The 20,534-nt window shown below is 34.6% G+C and overlaps 4 protein-coding genes across 6 annotated transcripts; 2 read left to right on the top strand and 2 right to left on the bottom strand.

Moving 5' to 3' along the window:
• Positions 1-376: 376 nt before the first annotated feature.
• Positions 377-1,549, bottom strand: LOC100306588 (uncharacterized). Its single transcript, NM_001400510.1, has 3 exons — positions 1,121-1,549; positions 825-881; positions 377-707 (listed from the first exon to the last, which is right to left on the bottom strand). Exons 1-3 carry the CDS (start codon positions 1,440-1,442, stop codon positions 580-582), a joined length of 507 nt encoding a protein of 168 aa, NP_001387439.1. The 5' UTR covers positions 1,443-1,549; the 3' UTR covers positions 377-579.
• Positions 1,550-2,684: 1,135 nt separating this feature from the next.
• On the top strand, positions 2,685-4,096 carry LOC100801252 (non-specific lipid transfer protein GPI-anchored 20). Its single transcript, XM_014762581.3, has 4 exons — positions 2,685-3,242; positions 3,378-3,407; positions 3,516-3,572; positions 3,704-4,096. Exons 1-4 carry the CDS (start codon positions 2,738-2,740, stop codon positions 3,892-3,894), a joined length of 783 nt encoding a protein of 260 aa, XP_014618067.2. The 5' UTR covers positions 2,685-2,737; the 3' UTR covers positions 3,895-4,096.
• Positions 4,097-5,014: 918 nt separating this feature from the next.
• On the top strand, positions 5,015-6,172 carry LOC102662765 (non-specific lipid transfer protein GPI-anchored 25). The gene is made up of 3 exons (XM_006573800.4): positions 5,015-5,543; positions 5,624-5,689; positions 5,766-6,172. Exons 1-3 carry the CDS (start codon positions 5,138-5,140, stop codon positions 5,969-5,971), a joined length of 678 nt encoding a protein of 225 aa, XP_006573863.1. The 5' UTR covers positions 5,015-5,137; the 3' UTR covers positions 5,972-6,172.
• Positions 6,173-12,685: 6,513 nt separating this feature from the next.
• On the bottom strand, positions 12,686-19,294 carry LOC100801796 (probable RNA helicase SDE3). 3 transcript variants are annotated; one of them, XM_003517516.4, is made up of 5 exons: positions 19,166-19,294; positions 17,812-18,628; positions 17,535-17,708; positions 13,556-15,004; positions 12,686-13,168 (listed from the first exon to the last, which is right to left on the bottom strand). In XM_003517516.4, the coding sequence occupies exons 2-5, from the start codon at positions 18,586-18,588 to the stop codon at positions 12,908-12,910; spliced, it is 2,661 nt and encodes an 886-aa protein (XP_003517564.1). In that variant the 5' UTR covers positions 18,589-18,628; positions 19,166-19,294; the 3' UTR covers positions 12,686-12,907. The 3 variants fall into 3 exon arrangements, with proteins under 3 accessions (XP_003517564.1, XP_006573864.1, XP_006573865.1); XM_006573801.4 differs by having other exon boundaries at positions 19,171-19,247; XM_006573802.4 differs by lacking the exon at positions 19,166-19,294 and adding an exon at positions 18,742-19,143.
• Between the last annotated feature and the right edge of the window lie 1,240 nt (positions 19,295-20,534).

Genomic DNA, 20,534 nt, shown 5'->3' on the forward strand with positions numbered 1-20,534 from the left:
ACCTATTAATTTGGCTTGAGTTTATTGTTGGCAGCTTTTGTGAGGGTTAATGTGTAAATGAGCTTTTATGTTATTAACACTTCTATGGCTAAGAAAATTAAAGACAATCCTTTCATTCCCATGTCTAAGAAAATAGTAGAAAATAAATGGAAAGGGTGTGTTTGGTAAAAGGAAGGGGGGAGTTGGATTGACAATAAGTTGGACCTATGGTCTAATAATGTGTTTGTAGTTTGTGGATTGCCTAAATTCAGTTTCATTGATCAGTTTCAATTAAAAGTTGATTGCCTTCATAGTGCCGCAAAGTGGTATACTCGAATTTTGTTTGTTTTATGAGGTTAGAATCCATTGACGTGTTCCGTGTGAATAAGATTATAATAGCAAACCAAGTGACAACCCATTTTATTGATAAATGAGAGAACAAATGTCTCTGATTATACAAAACTATGTAACCCAGTAGGGGTCACGAATGAATAGATTGAACCCTTCAGCATAAGGAAACTCAATAATAGCAAATGATTAAACAAGGACAATTGGCAAACAAGCAAAAAATAGCAAATGGGAAATCAACTGATTATGGAATCAGTATGATGTGAAAGTTGACACGTATGTTGCTGCCAAAATAAGTATCAGAGGAATCGATAACTTAATGGAATTTCCGCTGGATGAGCCATTATCAGTTGTGGGTAGGTTTTTGGATCCTCCAGTTCCTGCAAGTGAATGTCAACTTGAATGGTTAACTCGGACAAGGGACAAATTGGATAATCAAACCGTAAAGCATCAAACCAAAATACTCCCTCAAAATGTGGTGAATTAACATCCAATACCTGATGGAGCTGAATTTGGAGATTCCGCAACTGTTCCTGTTGGTGGTGAAGCAGCAGCTGGTGACGAACAAAAAATGTTAAGTTAGCAGAAGGATATTGATTATATAGTTTTGTTTTTTTTGTTCTATCTATTGCCTCCATACACCATAGTGTGCCAAGGCTGATTGATGTTTACATAGTATCTCTGGTGTCTCAATATTCTTACTAAGGTTGGATACACATGTTTAATGGGAGAATGTTCTTTTTGTTATTTTTGTATTCAATGTAATGAAATAGAAACTTGTTGTCATATTTACCATTGTTACACTGACTGGTGGGTGGGGTCTGCACCTCGCAAGCACCAGGCAAAGCCAGAGCCTGAGTTTGGTTGATGTTGAGCCCCAGTGATGATCCACCGCCGCTAAGAACCTGACATAGGCATTGTGGTTGTGAGCGCACCACACTGGCAAGCTGTGAGCAGCATCCTGAAGATGGGGTCGAAGAATTCCCTGTGATATAGTTAAGGCATGGTGACAGGCTCACTAACACATTTGTGCAACTCGATTGTGCCACAGCTCCTGCGCACAGCATGGCCATTACCACCAAAACCAAACCCATCTCCATTTTTGTGTGTTCCATTTGAATTGTATAATGCAAATATGTTGGAATCCTTTTCCTTTTTTTTTTCTTCTTTGGGAGGGGTAAAGTAAAGTTAAGATGGGGATAGTTTGGATGAGGATGAGGATGGTTTTGGAAGAAGGAGGGAATGGGTTTTTGTAGGGAAAGGGGGAAAGAAAATGACAATGGTAAGGTGATGTGGTTGAACAACTCCTCCTACTCTCCAACGGGATCTATTTGGTATTTGGTGGCGGCCTTATATATTATGTTAGGTATTCAAACTTGGATTTATATGCTTAAGTGGGAAAATTCAAAAGGCAGTTCGGTTAAACAGATGACCGACTGAAGCATCTGAGGCTAGTCTCTATAATCTCTTTATGTTTACTAAAGCTGTAGACTTCAAAAATACCACCAATCAAGAAAGAACCACGTGTCCTACGAGATGACGAGACCACACTACCTGTATGTTTGATTCAAACGTATGTATTTTTTAATTACTTTTTTTATACAGTTTTCTGAGAATTTCTTTCAAGAAGTTATTTCATCAAAATAAAAAAACTCTCCGGAACATAAATTTAAGATAAAATGTATGTACAATTAGCGTCCTCTTGTAGCTTCAACTAGAGTGCAATTGGCATTATAAGTTATATTGATTTACCATAAAGCCAACATCTCCCAAAGAATTTAACTAGCCAAATTTTGCAGAATTATAATAATTTAAGGAATTTTTGTACCATCTATATGCAAGTAAATTTTCATTTACGCAGTCAGAAACTTTTGTTATAAGGAATAAGGAGAGGCAAAATATCGATTGTCAATATTTTCACCGAAATATTGGTTGTCATAAATCAAGTCGCCATCAAAAACAGTTTGGATATGGTTAATAAATTGGGTCTTTGAAAAAAGTCTAGCTTGGGCTTGACCCCAAAACATGTAGACCCACTGACACACACCATTTTAGTTTGCTATGTATGTTGCACGAAAGGTGAGGGCCTGGGTCCTATACCCACTTAAATGAGTTGAGTAAGTCTAATAGAAGCTGTATGTGTTAACTTAGCAGTTAGCAATACATTGGTATAATCTAAAGAATATATATTATAAAAGCAGAGAAAGGAACTACTACTAGGATTCGGTTATCCACCTAAGCAGCTGACCTAATACTTAATAAAGAATGATTTGATTTGAGAACAGATTAAGGTAGTTTGTTTCAGATGCCACTTGCAGAGCTTAACATGTCTAGTTCTACAGAGATCACAACACTCACAAAATACCAATGCTACCTACTCCATCTCTTTTCAATTTCCATTTCCCATTGAATGGTTATGGCAGTTGAGCTTTCAAACCAACTTCAACACCTCTATTTTTTCTCCCCTCCACTTCCATTCTATTCTCTCTTTATAAATTTCCTTACCCTGCTGCACTTTCCCATCATCAAACTTCCAATTCCAAACTGCACTTTTGAACACAAGCAGCCAAAGCTTCAAAACATGGAACGTTTTGTGCGCCTAACTGTGGTATTAGCCATGGCTATGGTGATGGCTGCACCAGCCTACGCTCAGATCAGCAGCACGCCTTGCAGCACATCGATGATAAACAGTTTGTTCAACCCTTGTATGAATTTCCTCACAAATAGCAGTGCCAATGGCACTTCACCTACTGCTGAGTGCTGCAATTCCATCAAGTCACTCACAAGTGGTGGCATGGACTGTTTGTGTCTCATTATCACTGGCAATGTTCCCTTTAGAATACCAATCAACCGAACCTTGGCCATCTCTCTTCCTCGTGCTTGCAATTTGCCTCGTCTTCCACTTCAATGCAAAAGTATTTATATACTATTTCTTTTCAATCTTTATTCTCTTAATTTGTCTAGTTTTTAAACAACTATTACTTCTATTCTGTTTATCATTAATGAGGCTAAGATCAAGATGAATTATCTTCTGCTTTGTTATTTTTCAGCCTCAGGCGGTTCACCACTTCCAGCTCCAGGTAATGCCAATATATATGCCTAAAACTTGCTATATTAAGTATAAATCATTATATCCTTTTCCATGTTAACTAATTAATGTTTTGAATGATTTTGATTTATATTGACAGGACCAGCGGCTTTTGGGCCATCTCTTTCTCCATCTGCTCCATCTCTTAGTCCTGAAGGTACTTACTTATGCCTTATGGTCAAGAAAAATACCATGCATGTTTTTTATGACATGCATTGTGTCAGTTTATTGAGTAATAATAGCTTCTAATGTTTGATACTAATATCAGCATGTTCTTTCTTTGAACAGCTTCCTCTGTACTTCCCTCACCTTCTTTGGCACCAGTGTCTGACACAACCCCTCCTCTTTTGACTCCGTCATCTGCAACCACTGGAAGTGGCCGTTCTGATCTGACCCCATCATCTGCCATGTCATCTTACCGTTTTCTACCTTCAGTTGTGTTGATTGTGTTAGGATTTGCTGTTCTTAAACACTACTAGGTTGCTGAGCCTTCCACAATTCCACATCCTTAATTTGTGGATGTAAATGTACCTAATAGGTTTGCAATATGTGTGGTTGTTGCGTTAGGTTTTGCTAGCTGATATTGTTTCAGACCCACCTTGGGGGAGTATTATTTGTGTCGTAATGCATATGAGTGCATGAAAAACAAATTACTATTATTTTATCGATTCAAGAAGTTTATTGAGTTTGCCGAATTTCATTACTTAATTAGTATCTAAAGAATTCTTTGTAGACTAAACAAAGTGTTTGATATGGTGTCTGATCTACCTACAGTTCCACTCGTTACGTTGGTTCATTAGGAGACCATATAGAATGCATGTAGTTAGAATAGAACATGTACCTAAATTAGGTACCGCAAAGAAACACACCATATATTTATCTCTATCTAGGAACACCTTCCACAAGAGGATCAGCGGGGGTTCCACTTCCACTTAATATGTGTATACACCATAGTGAATGGATGCCTTGCTGAAATGGTTCAATTAGGCATCAATCCCGAAACAAGTGTAACAGATCCTCCAAATGATTACCTTACCACAACCAATACATAAATCAGTTTGTGAAAAACCCAACCTATATATATTTTTTAATCATCATATTGGTATGGAGTTATTAATTTTATCGATAACTAATTTCTAAAAGGATGAAAAATTTAATTGATTATTTTTAGTAAAGTTTTTTTTAATCATATTTTTTTATTTATAAAGTTCAAATCCAAAATATTATTTAAGAAAATCAAATTCAATGTGAGAATCATATATATAAGCAAATTCAATAGTAAATTAATATTATAATATGATAAAAAAAAGATTATGTATTTTAAATTTGTTAATTTTTACAATAATTATTTAAAAGTCACATTAAGAATGATTTGTAATTATACTATTAATATTATAATTATAGCAACTAAAATAATTTATATATGATTTTTAAAATTTATTATAAAGTTGAATAATTTTATGATATAGTAGAAGAGAGAAAATACTATGCACTCATATGATATAAATTTTTTATATTATTATCCGATGACTGTGATAAGATTATTAGTTTTAATAATAATCAGGCGAAAACTGATTTATAATTGGTTGGTTGTTACTGTAAACGAAACTGATTTATAATTGGAAAAATGGAAAGATGGTGGCGTGAGAAAGAAAATAAAGGTGATTGATTTGTTAGTGTAGAATGTAGATTGAAAAAATAGATCGTGGTAACGCAAACGCAATGATGAGAGTTCTTGATCAGTCGGCTTCGTTTCTTTCAGTAGTCACGCCAAATGCTAAGCGTATTACGGCCACAACCAAAAATGCAGCGGCGGCGTTGCTCCTCCTTGTATTCTTCCTCAGTGCAGCGACGGAGGCGGCGGCAGGGTGCACGGAAGAGCTGATATCGTTTTCAGCGTGTCTGCCATACGTGTCGTACCCGCCGAACAACCTCACAGAAAGTGCTTCGAAAAAGTGCTGCGAGGAGTTCTCCTCCGCCGTAGAATCAGAATCGGTTTGCCTCTGCTATCTGATCCGGCAGCCACTGATTCTGGGGTTCCCTCTCAACACCACCAGGCTCCATTCCCTCTCTTCCCTTTGCTCAACCTCAACCTCCTTCCCTTTTCTTTGCTCCTCATCATCATCAGGTTTGTTAATTTCTTTTCTTCATTGTTAGTTAGTTAGTTAGTTAAGGTCTTAATTTGCACTGCATTGCATTGTTTGACAGAATCTTCGGCTCTGCCCCCTCTCAACAGCGCACTACCAACTCAAACTGAAGGATCTTCCGCTTCTTGTGAGTAGTCATTATATTGATTGATGTTTAACAAGAATGATAATGAACATTAACATGTATGTATACGTGGCAACAGTGTCAGGGGCAGGAGGAGGTGGGTCCCGCGGTAAGGGAGGAGGATCTTATGGGAGTGGGACTACAGTAGTACCCACATTCACCGGCGCCGGAGGAGGTTCTCAGCATCGCTCCTCCCATGTTTCAACCCTCACTACCTCTCAATTCCTATCCATCCACCTTGCTACAATATTCCTCACAACATGTCACCTTTACAATTCTTGCTAATTTCTCTCTCTACCATGTTACTCTTTTTCATTTCCCGCATGGGATTGTTGAATAGCTTAATTAGGGATGTATTGCTCTCTCTCTCTCTATTATCATGACTATTTCTTGTTCATTTCTAATCCCTATTGATTGTTTCCGTCAATCACAACTTACATGCTTAGCTATTTGTAATTCACCCAGATACCATATACTGTGGGTTAGAAAAATTTCTCCCATTTTTATTTTCTTTTTCTTGTCTCCACGTGCACTCATGTTATCATTCCAAACACAAGTTTAAGTCGGATACAAACATTTTTATTTTGGTGATCATAAACATATAACTCCAATTGTTAAAACTAATATTCATTGATCATTAACATATAATTTTAGCTTGCCTAGCTTGTGATTATTTTCTTAAGCCAATAGCTAGCAGCTTTCAATTATGGCTTACCCTAAGGTCCCAGCTATTTCTGAGCCTTCTGCAGGCATAGCATAACCCTCCATATATGCTGTTTATAGTACGTATCCACTCCATATATCCGTAAAAAAAAAAAAAAAAAAAAGCCTTGTTATCTTTTTCTGAATAACTTTCATTAATTCAGTGGACCAAATAAGCTTCATTTTTATTTTTTATTTACTTTAATCTTTCTTCCTTTGCACATCCGTGAACCGATGTTTGGAATTGGTCGCATCAACACTTTTTACGTGTATGCAAACGAATATTGGTAAAATTAATTTGGAATGAAGTTAATTTTTAAAAATCAATGATTTGAATTAAAATTAATCTTAAAGTAATGTGATTTTTGTTTAAATATCTTTATTATAAAATTAAATTAAAAATAATTTTAATATAAGATTTTGAATTTAATATAAAAGTTGCTTAAAGTTATTCTAACTCAAAATTAATTATAAACATATAAAAATATATTTAAAATTAATTTTAGATTGGAAATCAATTATTTAAAATGAAATCCAACCCATTTTTACACCAAATTCTGCACTGTCTTTTGTGGCTAGCTGCACCACAATTTCAGACTTTGCCTTATGTGGCTGCACAACATCATCACTCATGATCCCCCTTAAAACATGCCTATATGTTGTCTCGATCCACTCCCCACATTTTCCTTATAGGTTACTTTCTCTACTCTTTTTTTTTTTTAATTAAAACTGTGGGGAGAAACTGTTCCAGGAATTAGAGAAATCTCTTCCTCAATGCTTTTTGCATAAATAAGAGAAAGACCTCGTTGTATAATATCCATATATATACACACACTCTCAAGCCTTGATCATGCTAAATAATCATTTTTGTCTTTGAATGTGTAAGATTTCAAAAGATGAAAATTAAATTTTTAGTCATTGAAAGTGGGAAAAAAAAATGCAACAAATTCATTCATCTATTAACTTTCATCCATTAACATTAATGAAAGAGTCTACGTGGTACGTTCAAGGACGAGTTCATGTTCTATACATTTAGGGACAAAAATGATTATTTATCCAAAATATAATATAATGTGGCAGTATCTTACCCAAAATATGAAACTCAAACAAAAATGAACAGTCATTAAGTTAATTCTTACAAAAAAAATGAAACTCAACTTGATTTTGTCACTACTTAATGTTGTTACAATAAAAATTTCAAAGCAATAGATATATTATGCTTATTAACCAATATTATGTTTATTATTATGTTTGTTCTAACTTATGGTTGTTATTTTTTTAAAAGTGTTTATTGTAATGTTATACTTACAACAATTAAAAAGGGAGAAAAATTAAGGTTCAATTATATTTTGAGTAAATAACAATTTTTGTCCTTAAATGTGTAGAGGACTGACAAATTCGTCCCTGGATATACTACGTAAGCTCTTTCATTAATGGTAATGAATGGAAATTAACGAATGAATGAATTTGTTGCACTTTTTTCACTTTCAGGAACTAAAATTTGAATTTTCATCTTTCAAGGATGAATTTGCCAACGTTCTTCACATTCAGGGATAAAAATCACTATTTACCCTAGTTAGAATCATGATTGGTGAATGGTGATGGCATCCAGTTGTCTCCCAAGACCGAACTTCCATAAAAGAGAGAATCTATTGCATCTTATGCTACCATGAGGTGTAATTTGTAACATCTCAAACAAATTATACCATAATGAGAAAGACTCACAGATTGTATATGTATGAAATTATACAGTTTAGAATGATAAATGAATTAATTGGTATTACCTATACCGACAAGATGCATTTATTTTTTCGGTAGTCTATCACTTAAGAACATCACAATTGACTGTGCTTGGCTTGGAGCAATTATGAGATAAGTGACATTCTAGAAAGTTTTTCGAAAAGTGTGTGAGTAAAGACAAAACACACCAAAAAGTATCATGTTGGTTTATAGGGATAGTCATTGATCCTAGAAGCAGCTAAAACATGTTGTAAGGGACTTGAAAAGAGTTACCTATAGTGGATTATGACCGATGGATGATTTTGATCAACAAGGATGTTGGGTGAAAAGTCACTGTGTGAAGTGTCGTGAAGTGTGAGTCACCGAGAAGTAAAAAATTAGAGGCATTATAAATGGTTTCAAAGCAGACCTCTCTCACAATACGGTATGGTTCGAGGACGAACCAAGTGAAAGCTGGTGGACATGTAACACCTTAGATGAATCACACCTGAATGGAGGGATCCAAAGACTATACAGGTATGAGACTATATAATTGAAGATGACTTAAAAGGAATTAATTAGTACTATCTATACCAGTTAGATGCATCTACTTTTCGATAGTTTGTCACTTAAAAATGCCATAGTTAAATGTGTTTATCTTAGGGCAATTATGAGATGAATAACCTTCTAAGAAATTTTCCAGAAAGGATGTGAGTAATCCTAAAAGAAGTTGTGCAATGTTAGAACTGGTTGTCGAGGCCTTGAAAATGACTACTTATAGAATGTTTTTGATAAATAAGAATATTGAGTGATGTGTTATCATACAAAATGTCATAGTGTGAAACCTCTTTATGCCACTAATTCTTAGCGAAAGTAAAAGACAATAAAGCCAATTCGCGTGCCTATCCTATTGCGTGCCTTCCCTTCTTGTAAAACCCTAATGTGTGCCTTCCCTTCTTGTAAAAGTGAGTCTTCTAGAGTGTCTCTCTTTGGTAAAAGTAAGCCCACTAGAGTGCACTCTTGTACTTCAGTATTTTTTTTCATTCTAAACACAATGGAAAAGTTTCAAAAAATCTACTATCTATTTTAAGTTAGAATTCGTTAGTCAGTGTAAATTTAAATCTTAAATTGAAAATAAAAAAGAAAAAATAGAAATAAGTTAACGTCTTTCATTTGCTCTCCCTCTTTGTGTGCCTTCCCTTCTTGTAAAAGTGACTCCTCTCTCTCTTTCATTTGCTCATCATCGGTCAGGTTCGATCTTGTTCACTAATATTTCTTTCTTTCTTTCTTAATCTTGCGTTATAAGTTAACGTCTTGCATTGCATTCTTGTTGGATTTTTTCGTTTTCTGACCTGGCTTGTTTAATTCCTTTTATATAAAATTCCTCTTGTTACTCTTTTTCATTACCCCTCATTCTTTCTTTTTTAGCTTAGGGAACTAAGTATTGCTATAATGCTATTGCTGTTACGTCCCAATTGGTCTTTATTTCATGCAAACAAAATAGCACACTTTTCCCCTTGAGAAACCTTTGTTTCTAATCCGAATGACATTAATTTGCAAGGTAAAAGCTACGTGCACGTTGTTTCTTTGCAAGTAGGTACTCAAAATTTTAGACTCCCAAGAAAACTGGTCAATCACAATTTACATGGCCATGAAAAAGAAACCATGACTGGTTATGAAAAACCGGTTATATAATTGGATATATATCGATAACCGGATATTCGTATATAATCAATTTTAAAAATAAAAATAAATATATTTTTTAATATTTATAATTGATTTTATTTACTAATAACTGTGTCGTGTTTAATTAAAATTTTCAATTTTAAAGATTAAAATTATATTTTAAAGACCAAAATTAATTATCAAAGTTAGATATATAACTAGTTATAACCGGCTTTATATATATATATATATAGTTAAGTAATCAATTTTTTTTTGTAATGGTTATAGTTTGTTTATAATAATCACGTATCATATGTGATTATTTTTTATAATTATTTTTAATTAACTGATTATTTATATATGATTATGGTTAAATATTTAATAACCAGTTTTTTGGTCACCCTTACTCCTGACTGTCTCCCCATATTGATCTCCATCTACTACAATGTCGTTTTCCCTCTTAACCGAGAACTACTTCTTAACCCAAAATACAAGTTTAATTTGTGAGTTGGTCTGCCATTGATTGAAGGAATACTCAAATAACTCTTTAGCCACATCCAACTACAGTATATTACATCATGCATTACCATTTCTTTGTCAAAAGTTTCAGCCCGAAACACACAGTACAATTGTTCCTTCTCTTCCATTCCTTTATTAATTGGAACTTAATTAATTTGTTCTACTATAACTAGAGCCTAACTACAACACTTGGCCAAGGGAAAAATACTACCTTCACGGAGTTTAAATCAGTTAAAATAATACAAGGCATCATCATCACAACTTCAAATACCGCCACAGATCCAAAATTGACCAGTCATGACTTGCTAAACCTTAGTGTGATGCCATGGCTTTCATGTAGACATTCACAATTTTCTGCCCAGATTAAAGCAAAGATGACACAGATTAATTCACAATTTTCTGCCCAGGGGTTGAGGTGTATGAAGGGATCAGAGTGAGTCCAAAACTAGCAGTCCCTTAAACAATATCTTTTCTTCTTGGGGATTGGCTGATTGTAGCACCTCCACTAAGAGGCCCAAATTCATACGCATCAATGTTATGTTATTAATGCGAGATGGATCATGCTTCAATTCTTTCTTTTCAACCTTTTTCACAGCTAACAGAAGAATGCAAGACACAACTTAAACGCGTTCGTGTCTATTATAGTAACTGAACACACTAACCGAATTGAATGACAAAGTTTACTCAATTCAATCCTGAACTAACCTGAAAAGGCATATTTTATTCAAAACCGTACAATAAAAAAGAGTGTAGTGTAGATTTAGATTTTTTTTCTTGGTAATTGACCAAGATTTTTGCTAGCCGAACATATTGGTAAATGCACGGTCCTTGTTAATGGATTTGATGGAGTTCAACTATTTGGTGAAATCTCGTATTGTGTTGAAATAGGAAGCCCGAACCTCATACAAGTGAGGATAAAACTCATAAATCTGAGTCTTAAGATTTTAGATTAAAATATACGGTCAAATTCACTTATATAATTATTTATAGCTCATTGATATAAATCTCTCTAGTATTTACCCCTCATATTGTTCAACAATTGATATCAGAATTGATTGTTCGAATTGGTGATCAACTTAAACGAGTAAATGAACTTAGCAACGGATCCATGGACATATGGATCCCTTGTGTCGAAAGTCTTCCTAGCAAGTGAATACATGCATGAGATCAGGCAACAGGTTCCTCAAGTGTTGCGGTCATGTTGACAATAATGGTTATACAAGTCGGGACAGTCATAGTTAAACTCTAAAACCATCATTAGATACATGTGGATTGAAAATAGTTTTCGCTTGAAGGCAAAATTATCATGTGGAAGAAACTCATATTTGAGGGAGAAATTGTTGAAGTTCAAGTGTAAAGTAAAATTCTACATCAGGTACAGAAGAGAACATTGAACATCGTATAAGTGAGAATAAGACATATAAGTCTAAGTGATATAGTAGTAATCCATCGTGGTAACGCAATTATGAGAGTTCTTGGGTCGACCACGATGAATGCAGCAGCGTTGCTCTTCCTCTTCCTTGGTATTGCAGCGATGGGGTGCACGGAGGAAGAGCTAATGGTATTTCCGACATGTCCGCCATACGTTTTGTACCCATCAAATAACCTGACAGAAAATGTTTAAGTGTGACACTTTCTGTGTGAGGTTATTCGGCGGATACAAATCAGAATGGGCTTGCCTCAACACCACCAGACTGGATTCCCTCTCTTCCCTTTGCTCAACCTCAACCTCCTCCCCTTTTCTTATTTGCTCATCATCAGGTTCGATTGTGTTCATTAATAATTTATTTCTTAATCTTGCGTTATACTTTAACATCTTGCATTGCATTGCATTCTTGTTGGATCTTTTTGTTTGACAGAATCTTATTTGGATCTGCCCCCTCTCAACAGCGCATCTGTGCAAGTAAGTACTCGAGATTTTAGACTCCAAGAAAACTGGTCAATCACAATTGGCATGGCAATGTTTGATTTATTTTTTTCATAATCACAGAGAAAAAAACTATAAGCTAAAATTAATTTAAGGAGGATGTATTAGATTAAAATTTCAAAAGTCAATTTTGACGTAATAATTTATCCAAACAGACCTGACAATTCGTAATTAATAAATTCATCCCGATATCATATCGTGGGTTAAATTGGGTCTACTCAAACAATTATTAGCATTTTAAAATTTTCTTTTTCTTTCTCTAGTGTCGTAGACTCTGATAAACTTTACGGTATAAAGAAGATCAACTAGGGAGTGTTGCTTCCTGCACCTCCTTGAAGATAGCCCAATCCGGAATGTAAAGTTACATTTCAGTTTGGGTTTTTCGTAATTCAAGGGAAGTGCAGGAAGCAATTGTTGGAGGTGTAGGAAGTTTTATCCTCAACTAGGCCTCGTTCCAAACAAAAGTCCACAGAAACCTTTTTTGGTTATAGGCGGCGGCTAAAAGCCAGAACAAAACGCAGAACAACTAATCGAGAATGCAAAGTTCCCGAAGCATCACCTAAAAGCTTACCATGCACAAAATCAGGGTGCCCCTCAAAATCTAGTATCTAACTGCATGGAAAGAATATAAATAAACACAAAAAAGAATATAAACATCAATGTATCAAGTCCAAGTCCGAGGTGCTGGATTAATTACTTCTCCAGCCATCAGACCATTCAGCTTCATCTGTAACAGGTTTAGTGAAGGATGAATCTTGACCCCATTCTCCATTATTTGATGAATCTTGACCCCATTCTACATTGTTTGAGGGCGATGCATTATCTTCAGTAAAGCAAGTGTTCTCTCCAGTGTCCTCATCTTCATAAAGTTCCACCCTTTCAGGAAGAGAACAACCCTGATAAGATGAATTGTCCACACAGTGCCACAACATTTGGCTCCAATGGTCGTCCTGCCAAATGGCAAGTGAAGAATGATTTCATAAACAATCATAATTATCAGGATAAGAATCTAGCTAACAATCAGGGTTTGAACCTGTTTTCATATTATCGGCATCTTTCTTTGAATATTTTCTAACCATAATTATCCAGCTAGAAAGACAAACTGACCAATTAATGTAGAAAATAGTAATGCAATTATCTGTAAGCATTCCAATTTCTCAGTACAACCATAAAAATCATAGTAATCTAACAGGGTACCATCTTGAAAGTAGAACACTTTCGCTTACATGCGATACAGTCAATCAATATATGAAAATATTCATTTTATAGCACAAAAGGTGATCAAGTAGGTAACTGACTTAACATATAGTCACAGCTTGTTGGATGAGATGCAATACCTTGCAGATAATATGCGGGTTCCCAATTATAACCAGCAATGATATAGCACGGGTTATAGCCACATTAAACCTTCTATAATTGCTCAAAAAGCCAAGACAGTGGACTCTGTCAAACTCATTGTGTTTGATAGTTGATCGAACTGTAGATATGATAATAACCTCCTTCTCTTGTCCTTGAAATTGTTCGACACTGCCCACTTTGATTTCAGGCATATCTAGATTTTCAAGTGTCTGTTTTATTTTCAGCACTTGTTGCCTATATGGAGTTATTATGCCAATGTTTTCCTCCTTTATATTCCCACCGGCTATCAGTCTCCTGACAACTTCTATAACCTTACTTGCTTCAATTCGATTGAACCATGATGGGTTATTCCCTTCTCTTTCATCACATCCTTGGATGCCATAGAAAATAATAGGGAAATCCTTATTAGGTAGCAAATCCCCAATCACCATGAAAGATTTGGAGTCTCTACAGGCAATCAGTTCCCCACAATAGAACAGCTTTGAAGGGAGATGTAAAATCACTGGGTGACATCGATAGTTCCTAATCAGTCGTGTTACATAATTTGTATCTCCACTGGCATATAATTCGCATTCACACAACCGTTCCATGTATGAAACCCCCAACCCATACTCATCTGCTTTCTTGGAATATATTACTGGACCCAACTGCAATTGGTCTCCAGCCAGAACAACAACAGTATCGCTTGTGCAGAGGTGGGATACAGGGATCATGGTTTCAGGTTCAGAAGCTTGGCCAGCCTCATCCAAAAAAATGTGAGAGAAGTGACCATGGGAAACATCTTCAGCATAAAGAAGAGAGGCACTCATATATGTGGATATTATGATCCTATAATGAATGAGGGCATTGACTGGGGGACACTTAAATACCATTTCATCAAAGAAGCAGAAGCGGACAAATTCAGGTTTGACATCCTCGTATGGCCTGGCAGATGCATTGAGCCTGAATATTTCATTCTCTCGAAATTCAACATCCTGTTGAGCAAGTAGTTTCTCTAGTATGTAGTCTGCTGCACTATTTGAGGGTGCACAGACAAGAATACGAGCATTCTTGTGATATTTGTAGAGCTGGAGAATTGCTTCTACCATTGTCCTTGTCTTTCCCGTACCTGGGGGCCCATGAATCATATAGGGTGGTGCACCTTTGCAACCAAGAATCATTTTGATTGAACTAATTTGCTCCTCGTTAAAAGTACCAGATATGGGAAGCAGAGAAGTGGTTTTAATGTGTCTCTTTCTGGATGTAGATGGAAAAAGAAAATCAGTTACCAACTTTTCTGCAGCCTCAGCTGCTTGATATAACCTTCTCATATTGATCCTGTTATATGTGAAGTGAACATCATAGCGATTTTCATCCCTGTGGTAAAAGTGAAATCCAGGATCAAACTTCAAATAGATCTCATCAGCTTCAACTCGGTGGATATATCCCTGCAGAATTCACAAACAATTTTATAAAGGGAAGAATCCTAACCATAAATGATAAATCCATTTGTAGACTAATGGAAAGTAAATTTGATAATTATTATGAGCAATATAAGAGACCCAAAATTAATGAATATCTGAATGCACTTCATACAGACATAGTGCTTGTTTGCAAATGATTAAACTTTGGGAAATAATAGCTTATTTTTTCAAAAATTCTCTCATTAAACTACCAAAAATAAGCTATTGTTTCCACAAAATAAAATATCAAACACACGTAGTGGATTTGGTTACTATAAAGATCATACAAACGGCTATAGAAATAGTTTGATTCACAATTTGGATCGTACAAATCAATACAACTCACTCACCCAGTAACACAAACCAGAGAGCAAATCGGAGCATGAACAGAATCATCACCTGAATTGCTGAACTTGTTCTCATTGGATTAGAAATTGCAATTCAAATGCTGCATTTTCTGCAGACGACATGTAGGCCATGCAGTCAGGTCAAATATGACCCAACATAACCCAAATAAGGAAAAAAAACTAAAATCTGGCCTTTTTAAAAACACACCAAAAAAAATATTCTGCTAAGTTTTTCTTGAATCCCAAGCAATAAAAAAATGTGCTTCTAGCTCTGGAGTTCCAGAGTAAAAAAGAATTTGAGTTTGACAACAAAATAAGACCAATTTCATTTATTTATTTATTATATTCACATCAACATCAGGTGGTTCTGTTATTGAATTACTGAATTTAAGTTTGACAAGAAAACAAAATCTGTGTATTATGGCTTCTTTATTTATTTGCTTATATCGGTGTTGATAGAAAGAATCAATTATGCACTTATGACTTTTTTATTTCCTACTCTGAGCACTATATACTTGATAATTAATATATCATTTATTTGATATATTTCTGGCTATTTTTCGTTGTTTCTAAATCCAGATGGAATATATACAATATTATATCTGGATGAGTTTTAAGATAGTCCAAGAGCTAGTTAAGTAGAACTAAGAGCCGTATATCAAAAACAAAAATCATTACTTGTTGGTAATGTCTTGTTAGTAAAAGTGATTCTAATAAGAACCTTAGGAAAACCACACCACAAAAGCTAGTCATTGCAGTTGGAAAACACAAGGCTATATAAAGCTCACATTTGAATCCCTTACTTCCAATGTGGGACTCAAGACACGTACCTTGCAATGAGATCCTAACATCCCACTACACTCCACAACCCCAGCGCACACACATACTAGTTGTGCACTAGTCCTGGGTTAGCATGGCAATGCCAACATAACCATACAAATGAATATATCATTTATATGATATATTTCTAACTATTTTTCATCGTTTCTAAATCTGAGCATATGTACATGTTATATCTGAATGAATTTTAGTTAATTTGGAAGACTAAAAAGAACAAGTGTAAGAGCTAGTTAACAAGTTTAACTAAGAGCCATCTATCACATGGAATATGCAAGTCAAAAACAAAAATCATTACTTGTTGGTAATGTTAAGTTTGTATAAGTGATTTTGATAAGAACCTGAGGAGAACCATACAAAAAAAGCTAATTGTTTTAATTGGAGAACCCAAGTCCTTATAAACCCCATATTTGAATCCCATACTTCTAATGTGGGACTCAAGTTCCACACCTTGCGATTGGATCCCAAAATCCCACCATACTCCACAATCACAGCGCCCACACGTACTAGCCGTGCACTAGTCTTGGGCAAAGTGAGCAAATACTGCAATGCAGCCATCACCAGCCATGCCGCTCATTTGCTGTTGAACTGAGAAACATGGTGGATGGCTCCAATACCAATTGATAAAAACCATGGGAAAACCCACCACAAAAGCTAACCATTGTAGTTGGAGAGCCCAGGGCTTTATAAACCCCATATTAGAATCTCATACTTCAAATGTGGGACTTAAATCCCATACTTCCAATTGGGACTCAAGTCCCATACCTTGCAATTGGATCCTAACAGATTGGGAGGGAGTCAAATAGAAAAAGATAAACATGTCAAATCTATTACAAGTAATCACTTTTCTTTATTCTACAATTATGTAATAATCTCTGGCTTTAATTTTATTCAAGGTTTAGAACCTACACTCAAAGGGAAGGTGCATACAAAGGTGTTCAATCCACCATAGCTGCCGCTGGATGATGTTTGTCATCGCAGAGATGAAATGCAAGAGCCATGCAGTAAATACGGAAGACAATTGACACATAACAAATGTAGCCAACATGAATACATCAACACAAATGAGATGGCATTCTATGATCAATGGTCAAGATAACAATATCACAACAACGTGTAGTTTTATGATCTACCAGATCGGCAGATCAGATTCTATATAAATATAACATCAAAAGAAAAAAAATATATAATTAAATACAGTATACATCTGCTTGTAGTATAATGACCAGATTCTGGTGCAACAACATCTAGCTAAAGATTTGATTTATCCAAATGACTGAAGTGAGAACTACCAAGTGAAAATGTGACATGCAGCCAAATGAGGACCAAACCTGGTAAACGGGTGTGGTGTTATTATCACGTTCAGATGTGAGCTTGACAAAGATAAAATCCCCATGAACCAGCGAGGGTCTTCTCTCAGCTAGCCCGGGAACCTCCAAAGTCACGAATTGATTGGCCCTCTTTCTCATAGATATGCATTCCATGTCATAAGTCCTCATGTCTTCCTGAAAGTAGAAATCAGTGGCAAGGAATTAGTAGAAAAAAAAGATCAGTCTTGAGGTTTTTGATGACTCACAAGCTGCTATAAAGTATAACAAATAAGATTACCTCCAATTGTATCTCTTCCATGATTATTAATGTTTTGAAAAAAGAAGCATAAGTCCTTTTTGTAAGACCTTCTTCTACAACTTGAGGGACCCGATTGCTCTCAAGCAACTGTCTAATGTCCCTGGGAATGTCGTATTTTGGAAGCCTATTAATGTATCTTCGAGTTGGCTTCCCTGCAGGACGTGAACCTGCAACAAAAGTATCTACAACAAATTTTTCTTTTTTCTTTCTTCTTGAATAAGGCCTGTTAGAAGCCAAAGACTTGGAGATTTTGTCTTCAACTAAGAGGAAAACCACCCTTTCGATTTTTTCATCTCCAACATCAAAATACACAACTGACGAATACATCCCCATTTCTTTTGTCTTGCAAGACAACCATATTTTTAAGTTCTCACCAGGCTGAAGCACCCTGTCCTCCAAAGTGAAAGATTCTAAACAGCTCTGATCTTCGTCTGCATTTGAATTTGCTGACGGAGGTTCTGTGAGAGAAAGAGTGAAAGTGTCCTGAGGATTAGAGGCAAAAATATGAACACTCCACAGGTCCACGGGTTCATCAGTAGTATTCCTAATGGTTATTAAATCCACAGCAGTATCTCCTACAGATACAGATTGAGGCTTGCCATCCACAAATGCAAATGGGACAGATACAATAATCGGTGCCCCTTCATTATCAATGTAACTGCAAACAGACTTCTCTTCCTCAAAATCTAGAAACCCAATTTCTGCCTTTTCTCCGATGACAGAGCATTCCTCATCTGACCATCCGGCAGTACTCATCGAAAGTATTGTATAATACCTCCCAAGTTTTGTTTGGGCTCTACACAAAATATCACCAAAAAAATATAGATGAGATTACGAGAAAGGGAAGCTACAAAACAAGAAGGTTTAGTTCCCCTTGAATAAACTACAATCATGGACTCATAAGTATACCTAAATGGATCTGAATTTTCTCCTTTTACTAGCAACAAGAGAGGCTCATACTACGAGATAAACAGACACAATTAAAGTGCATTTGTATAAAATTCGTTTCTAAATTACAGGATTTTCTTTCAGTATAACCTAAATTACATTATTATACTACTTGAGATATAATCATGTGTTCGAACAAGCAATTTTACGTTTCGTTCATGTTTCTCTAATATCCAACCATACGAGAAAGAAATAACAGTAAAAAGAAGGAGGCCAAACGAATAGAAAGAGAAAAGGAAGCAGAAATTGGGCTGCAATGAAGGTTAAGAACTTAAAACATTGAATGATCGAAGAAGTAAAGACGAGTATAATAGCATTGTAAAAAAGGGAAGGGATAGGGTTTTGGTTGGTAGAGTGAAGAATGAAGGAACACACTCCTCCTTACCTTACCGACGAAGTTTAGCTAAAGTGCTTTCTTGTTTTCTCTGCGCACTGTAGAGTTAGCCAATCGTATCCTACTCTTTGGAATCCATAGCATCTGCTTGCATTCGCTGCTATGCTTATATACAGCCACTCGCAACTTTTCTTCGTTCAATTTTTTTGAAATAAATAAATAAATAAATATTTCACCCTAATTTTTAAAATAATTGAAACAATTTAGAAAACAATAAATGAAAGCATGATGAAAAAAACAAAGCAAGAAAAATGAATATCACTTTTTTCTCCTTTTTTTGTTTTCATAATAATAACATGATTATAAATTTATTTATATTAAAAAAAATCAAATGTAACCAGTAAAAAAATTAGCGTTGATAAAGAATAAGTTATGTTTAGCAGTAGAAATTATAAATAACTAAAGGCAAGTGTTGATAAACAAGTATTCGTTAAATATCTCACTTTAAATCATATAATGACTTAATATTCATTTTTTTTTTTTGTGTGTGCGTGTACAAAGACAAATGACTTCATATACATGTATTTTGTGTGAAAATACAACTTCATACGCACATATAAAATGACTTGGTAAGTTAGGCTATGATAGTCAAAATTAATTAAAAACTGAAAAATTAGTTGGTAGTTAAAAGTTAAAAGTTTAATAATTAGTTTATTAAATTATAAATATTTGATAAGATTAATGGTTAAAATAATGAAAATTATAAAATAATAGAAAAATAATAAAATTAGTAACTAAAAAATTGGATAAAATATTAATCATAAAAATGAAAAAAAATATAAAAAGTTAAAAGTTAATGTTTTAAAACATGTAACTTCAAGTAATATTTAAAAAACATTAAAAGTTATTAAAGAATTTATTTATTAAATAATCAAACAAATTTTTTAGCTAATAAAAAAAACTAATTTTTTTATGATGTAACACATAGTGTAAGTCATGTTTAACTTACTATCCTTAATATATTTTTATAAAATAAATTTTATTAAATAAGTTGTTGGTTTGATTATTCGCATTAAATAAATCAAGTTTACAAATTTTAATACAATTTATAATTCGAAATATAAGTTAACGTTGAGTATAAGATTTCATATCTATCTATCTATGCAAATATTCAATTTATCTGAAATTATATATGGATTATCATCAAGACAATATTATTATATCTACACTTAAAAAAATAACACGATATTATATAATTTAATGGTTGATTTTGTATTTTGTAGAAAGTTACTAAGAAGTAATAGTGTACAAAACTAACTTAATAAGTGTAATTCAGTTAGCAATACATGCTAAATTTGTGTGGTAAAACATGAATTTGAATCTCGCATAATACATTTTTCAAAAATGGTGAGAAACCTTA

This window comes from Glycine max, chromosome 1 (genome assembly GCF_000004515.6).
Source record: "Glycine max cultivar Williams 82 chromosome 1, Glycine_max_v4.0, whole genome shotgun sequence".
Taxonomy (NCBI): domain Eukaryota; kingdom Viridiplantae; phylum Streptophyta; class Magnoliopsida; order Fabales; family Fabaceae; genus Glycine; species Glycine max.

Coding starts and splice junctions, on each gene's coding strand:
- LOC100801796 (XM_003517516.4), bottom strand. CDS start 18,588: ATGAGTACTGCCGGATGGTCAGATGAGGAATGCTCTGTCATCGGAGAA. Junction 17,709..17,811: donor TGGAAGAGATACAATTGGAG/GTAATCTTATTT, acceptor TTCTACTTTCAG/GAAGACATGAGGACTTATGA. Junction 15,005..17,534: donor ACACCACACCCGTTTACCAG/GTTTGGTCCTCA, acceptor TGAATTCTGCAG/GGATATATCCACCGAGTTGA.
- LOC100306588 (NM_001400510.1), bottom strand. CDS start 1,442: ATGGAACACACAAAAATGGAGATGGGTTTGGTTTTGGTGGTAATGGCC. Junction 882..1,120: donor CACCAGTCAGTGTAACAATG/GTAAATATGACA, acceptor GTTCGTCACCAG/CTGCTGCTTCACCACCAACA. Junction 708..824: donor TCCAAATTCAGCTCCATCAG/GTATTGGATGTT, acceptor ATTCACTTGCAG/GAACTGGAGGATCCAAAAAC.
- LOC100801252 (XM_014762581.3), top strand. CDS start 2,738: ATGGTTATGGCAGTTGAGCTTTCAAACCAACTTCAACACCTCTATTTT. Junction 3,243..3,377: donor TCTTCCACTTCAATGCAAAA/GTATTTATATAC, acceptor GTTATTTTTCAG/CCTCAGGCGGTTCACCACTT. Junction 3,408..3,515: donor TTCACCACTTCCAGCTCCAG/GTAATGCCAATA, acceptor TTATATTGACAG/GACCAGCGGCTTTTGGGCCA.
- LOC102662765 (XM_006573800.4), top strand. CDS start 5,138: ATGATGAGAGTTCTTGATCAGTCGGCTTCGTTTCTTTCAGTAGTCACG. Junction 5,544..5,623: donor TTGCTCCTCATCATCATCAG/GTTTGTTAATTT, acceptor ATTGTTTGACAG/AATCTTCGGCTCTGCCCCCT. Junction 5,690..5,765: donor TGAAGGATCTTCCGCTTCTT/GTGAGTAGTCAT, acceptor ACGTGGCAACAG/TGTCAGGGGCAGGAGGAGGT.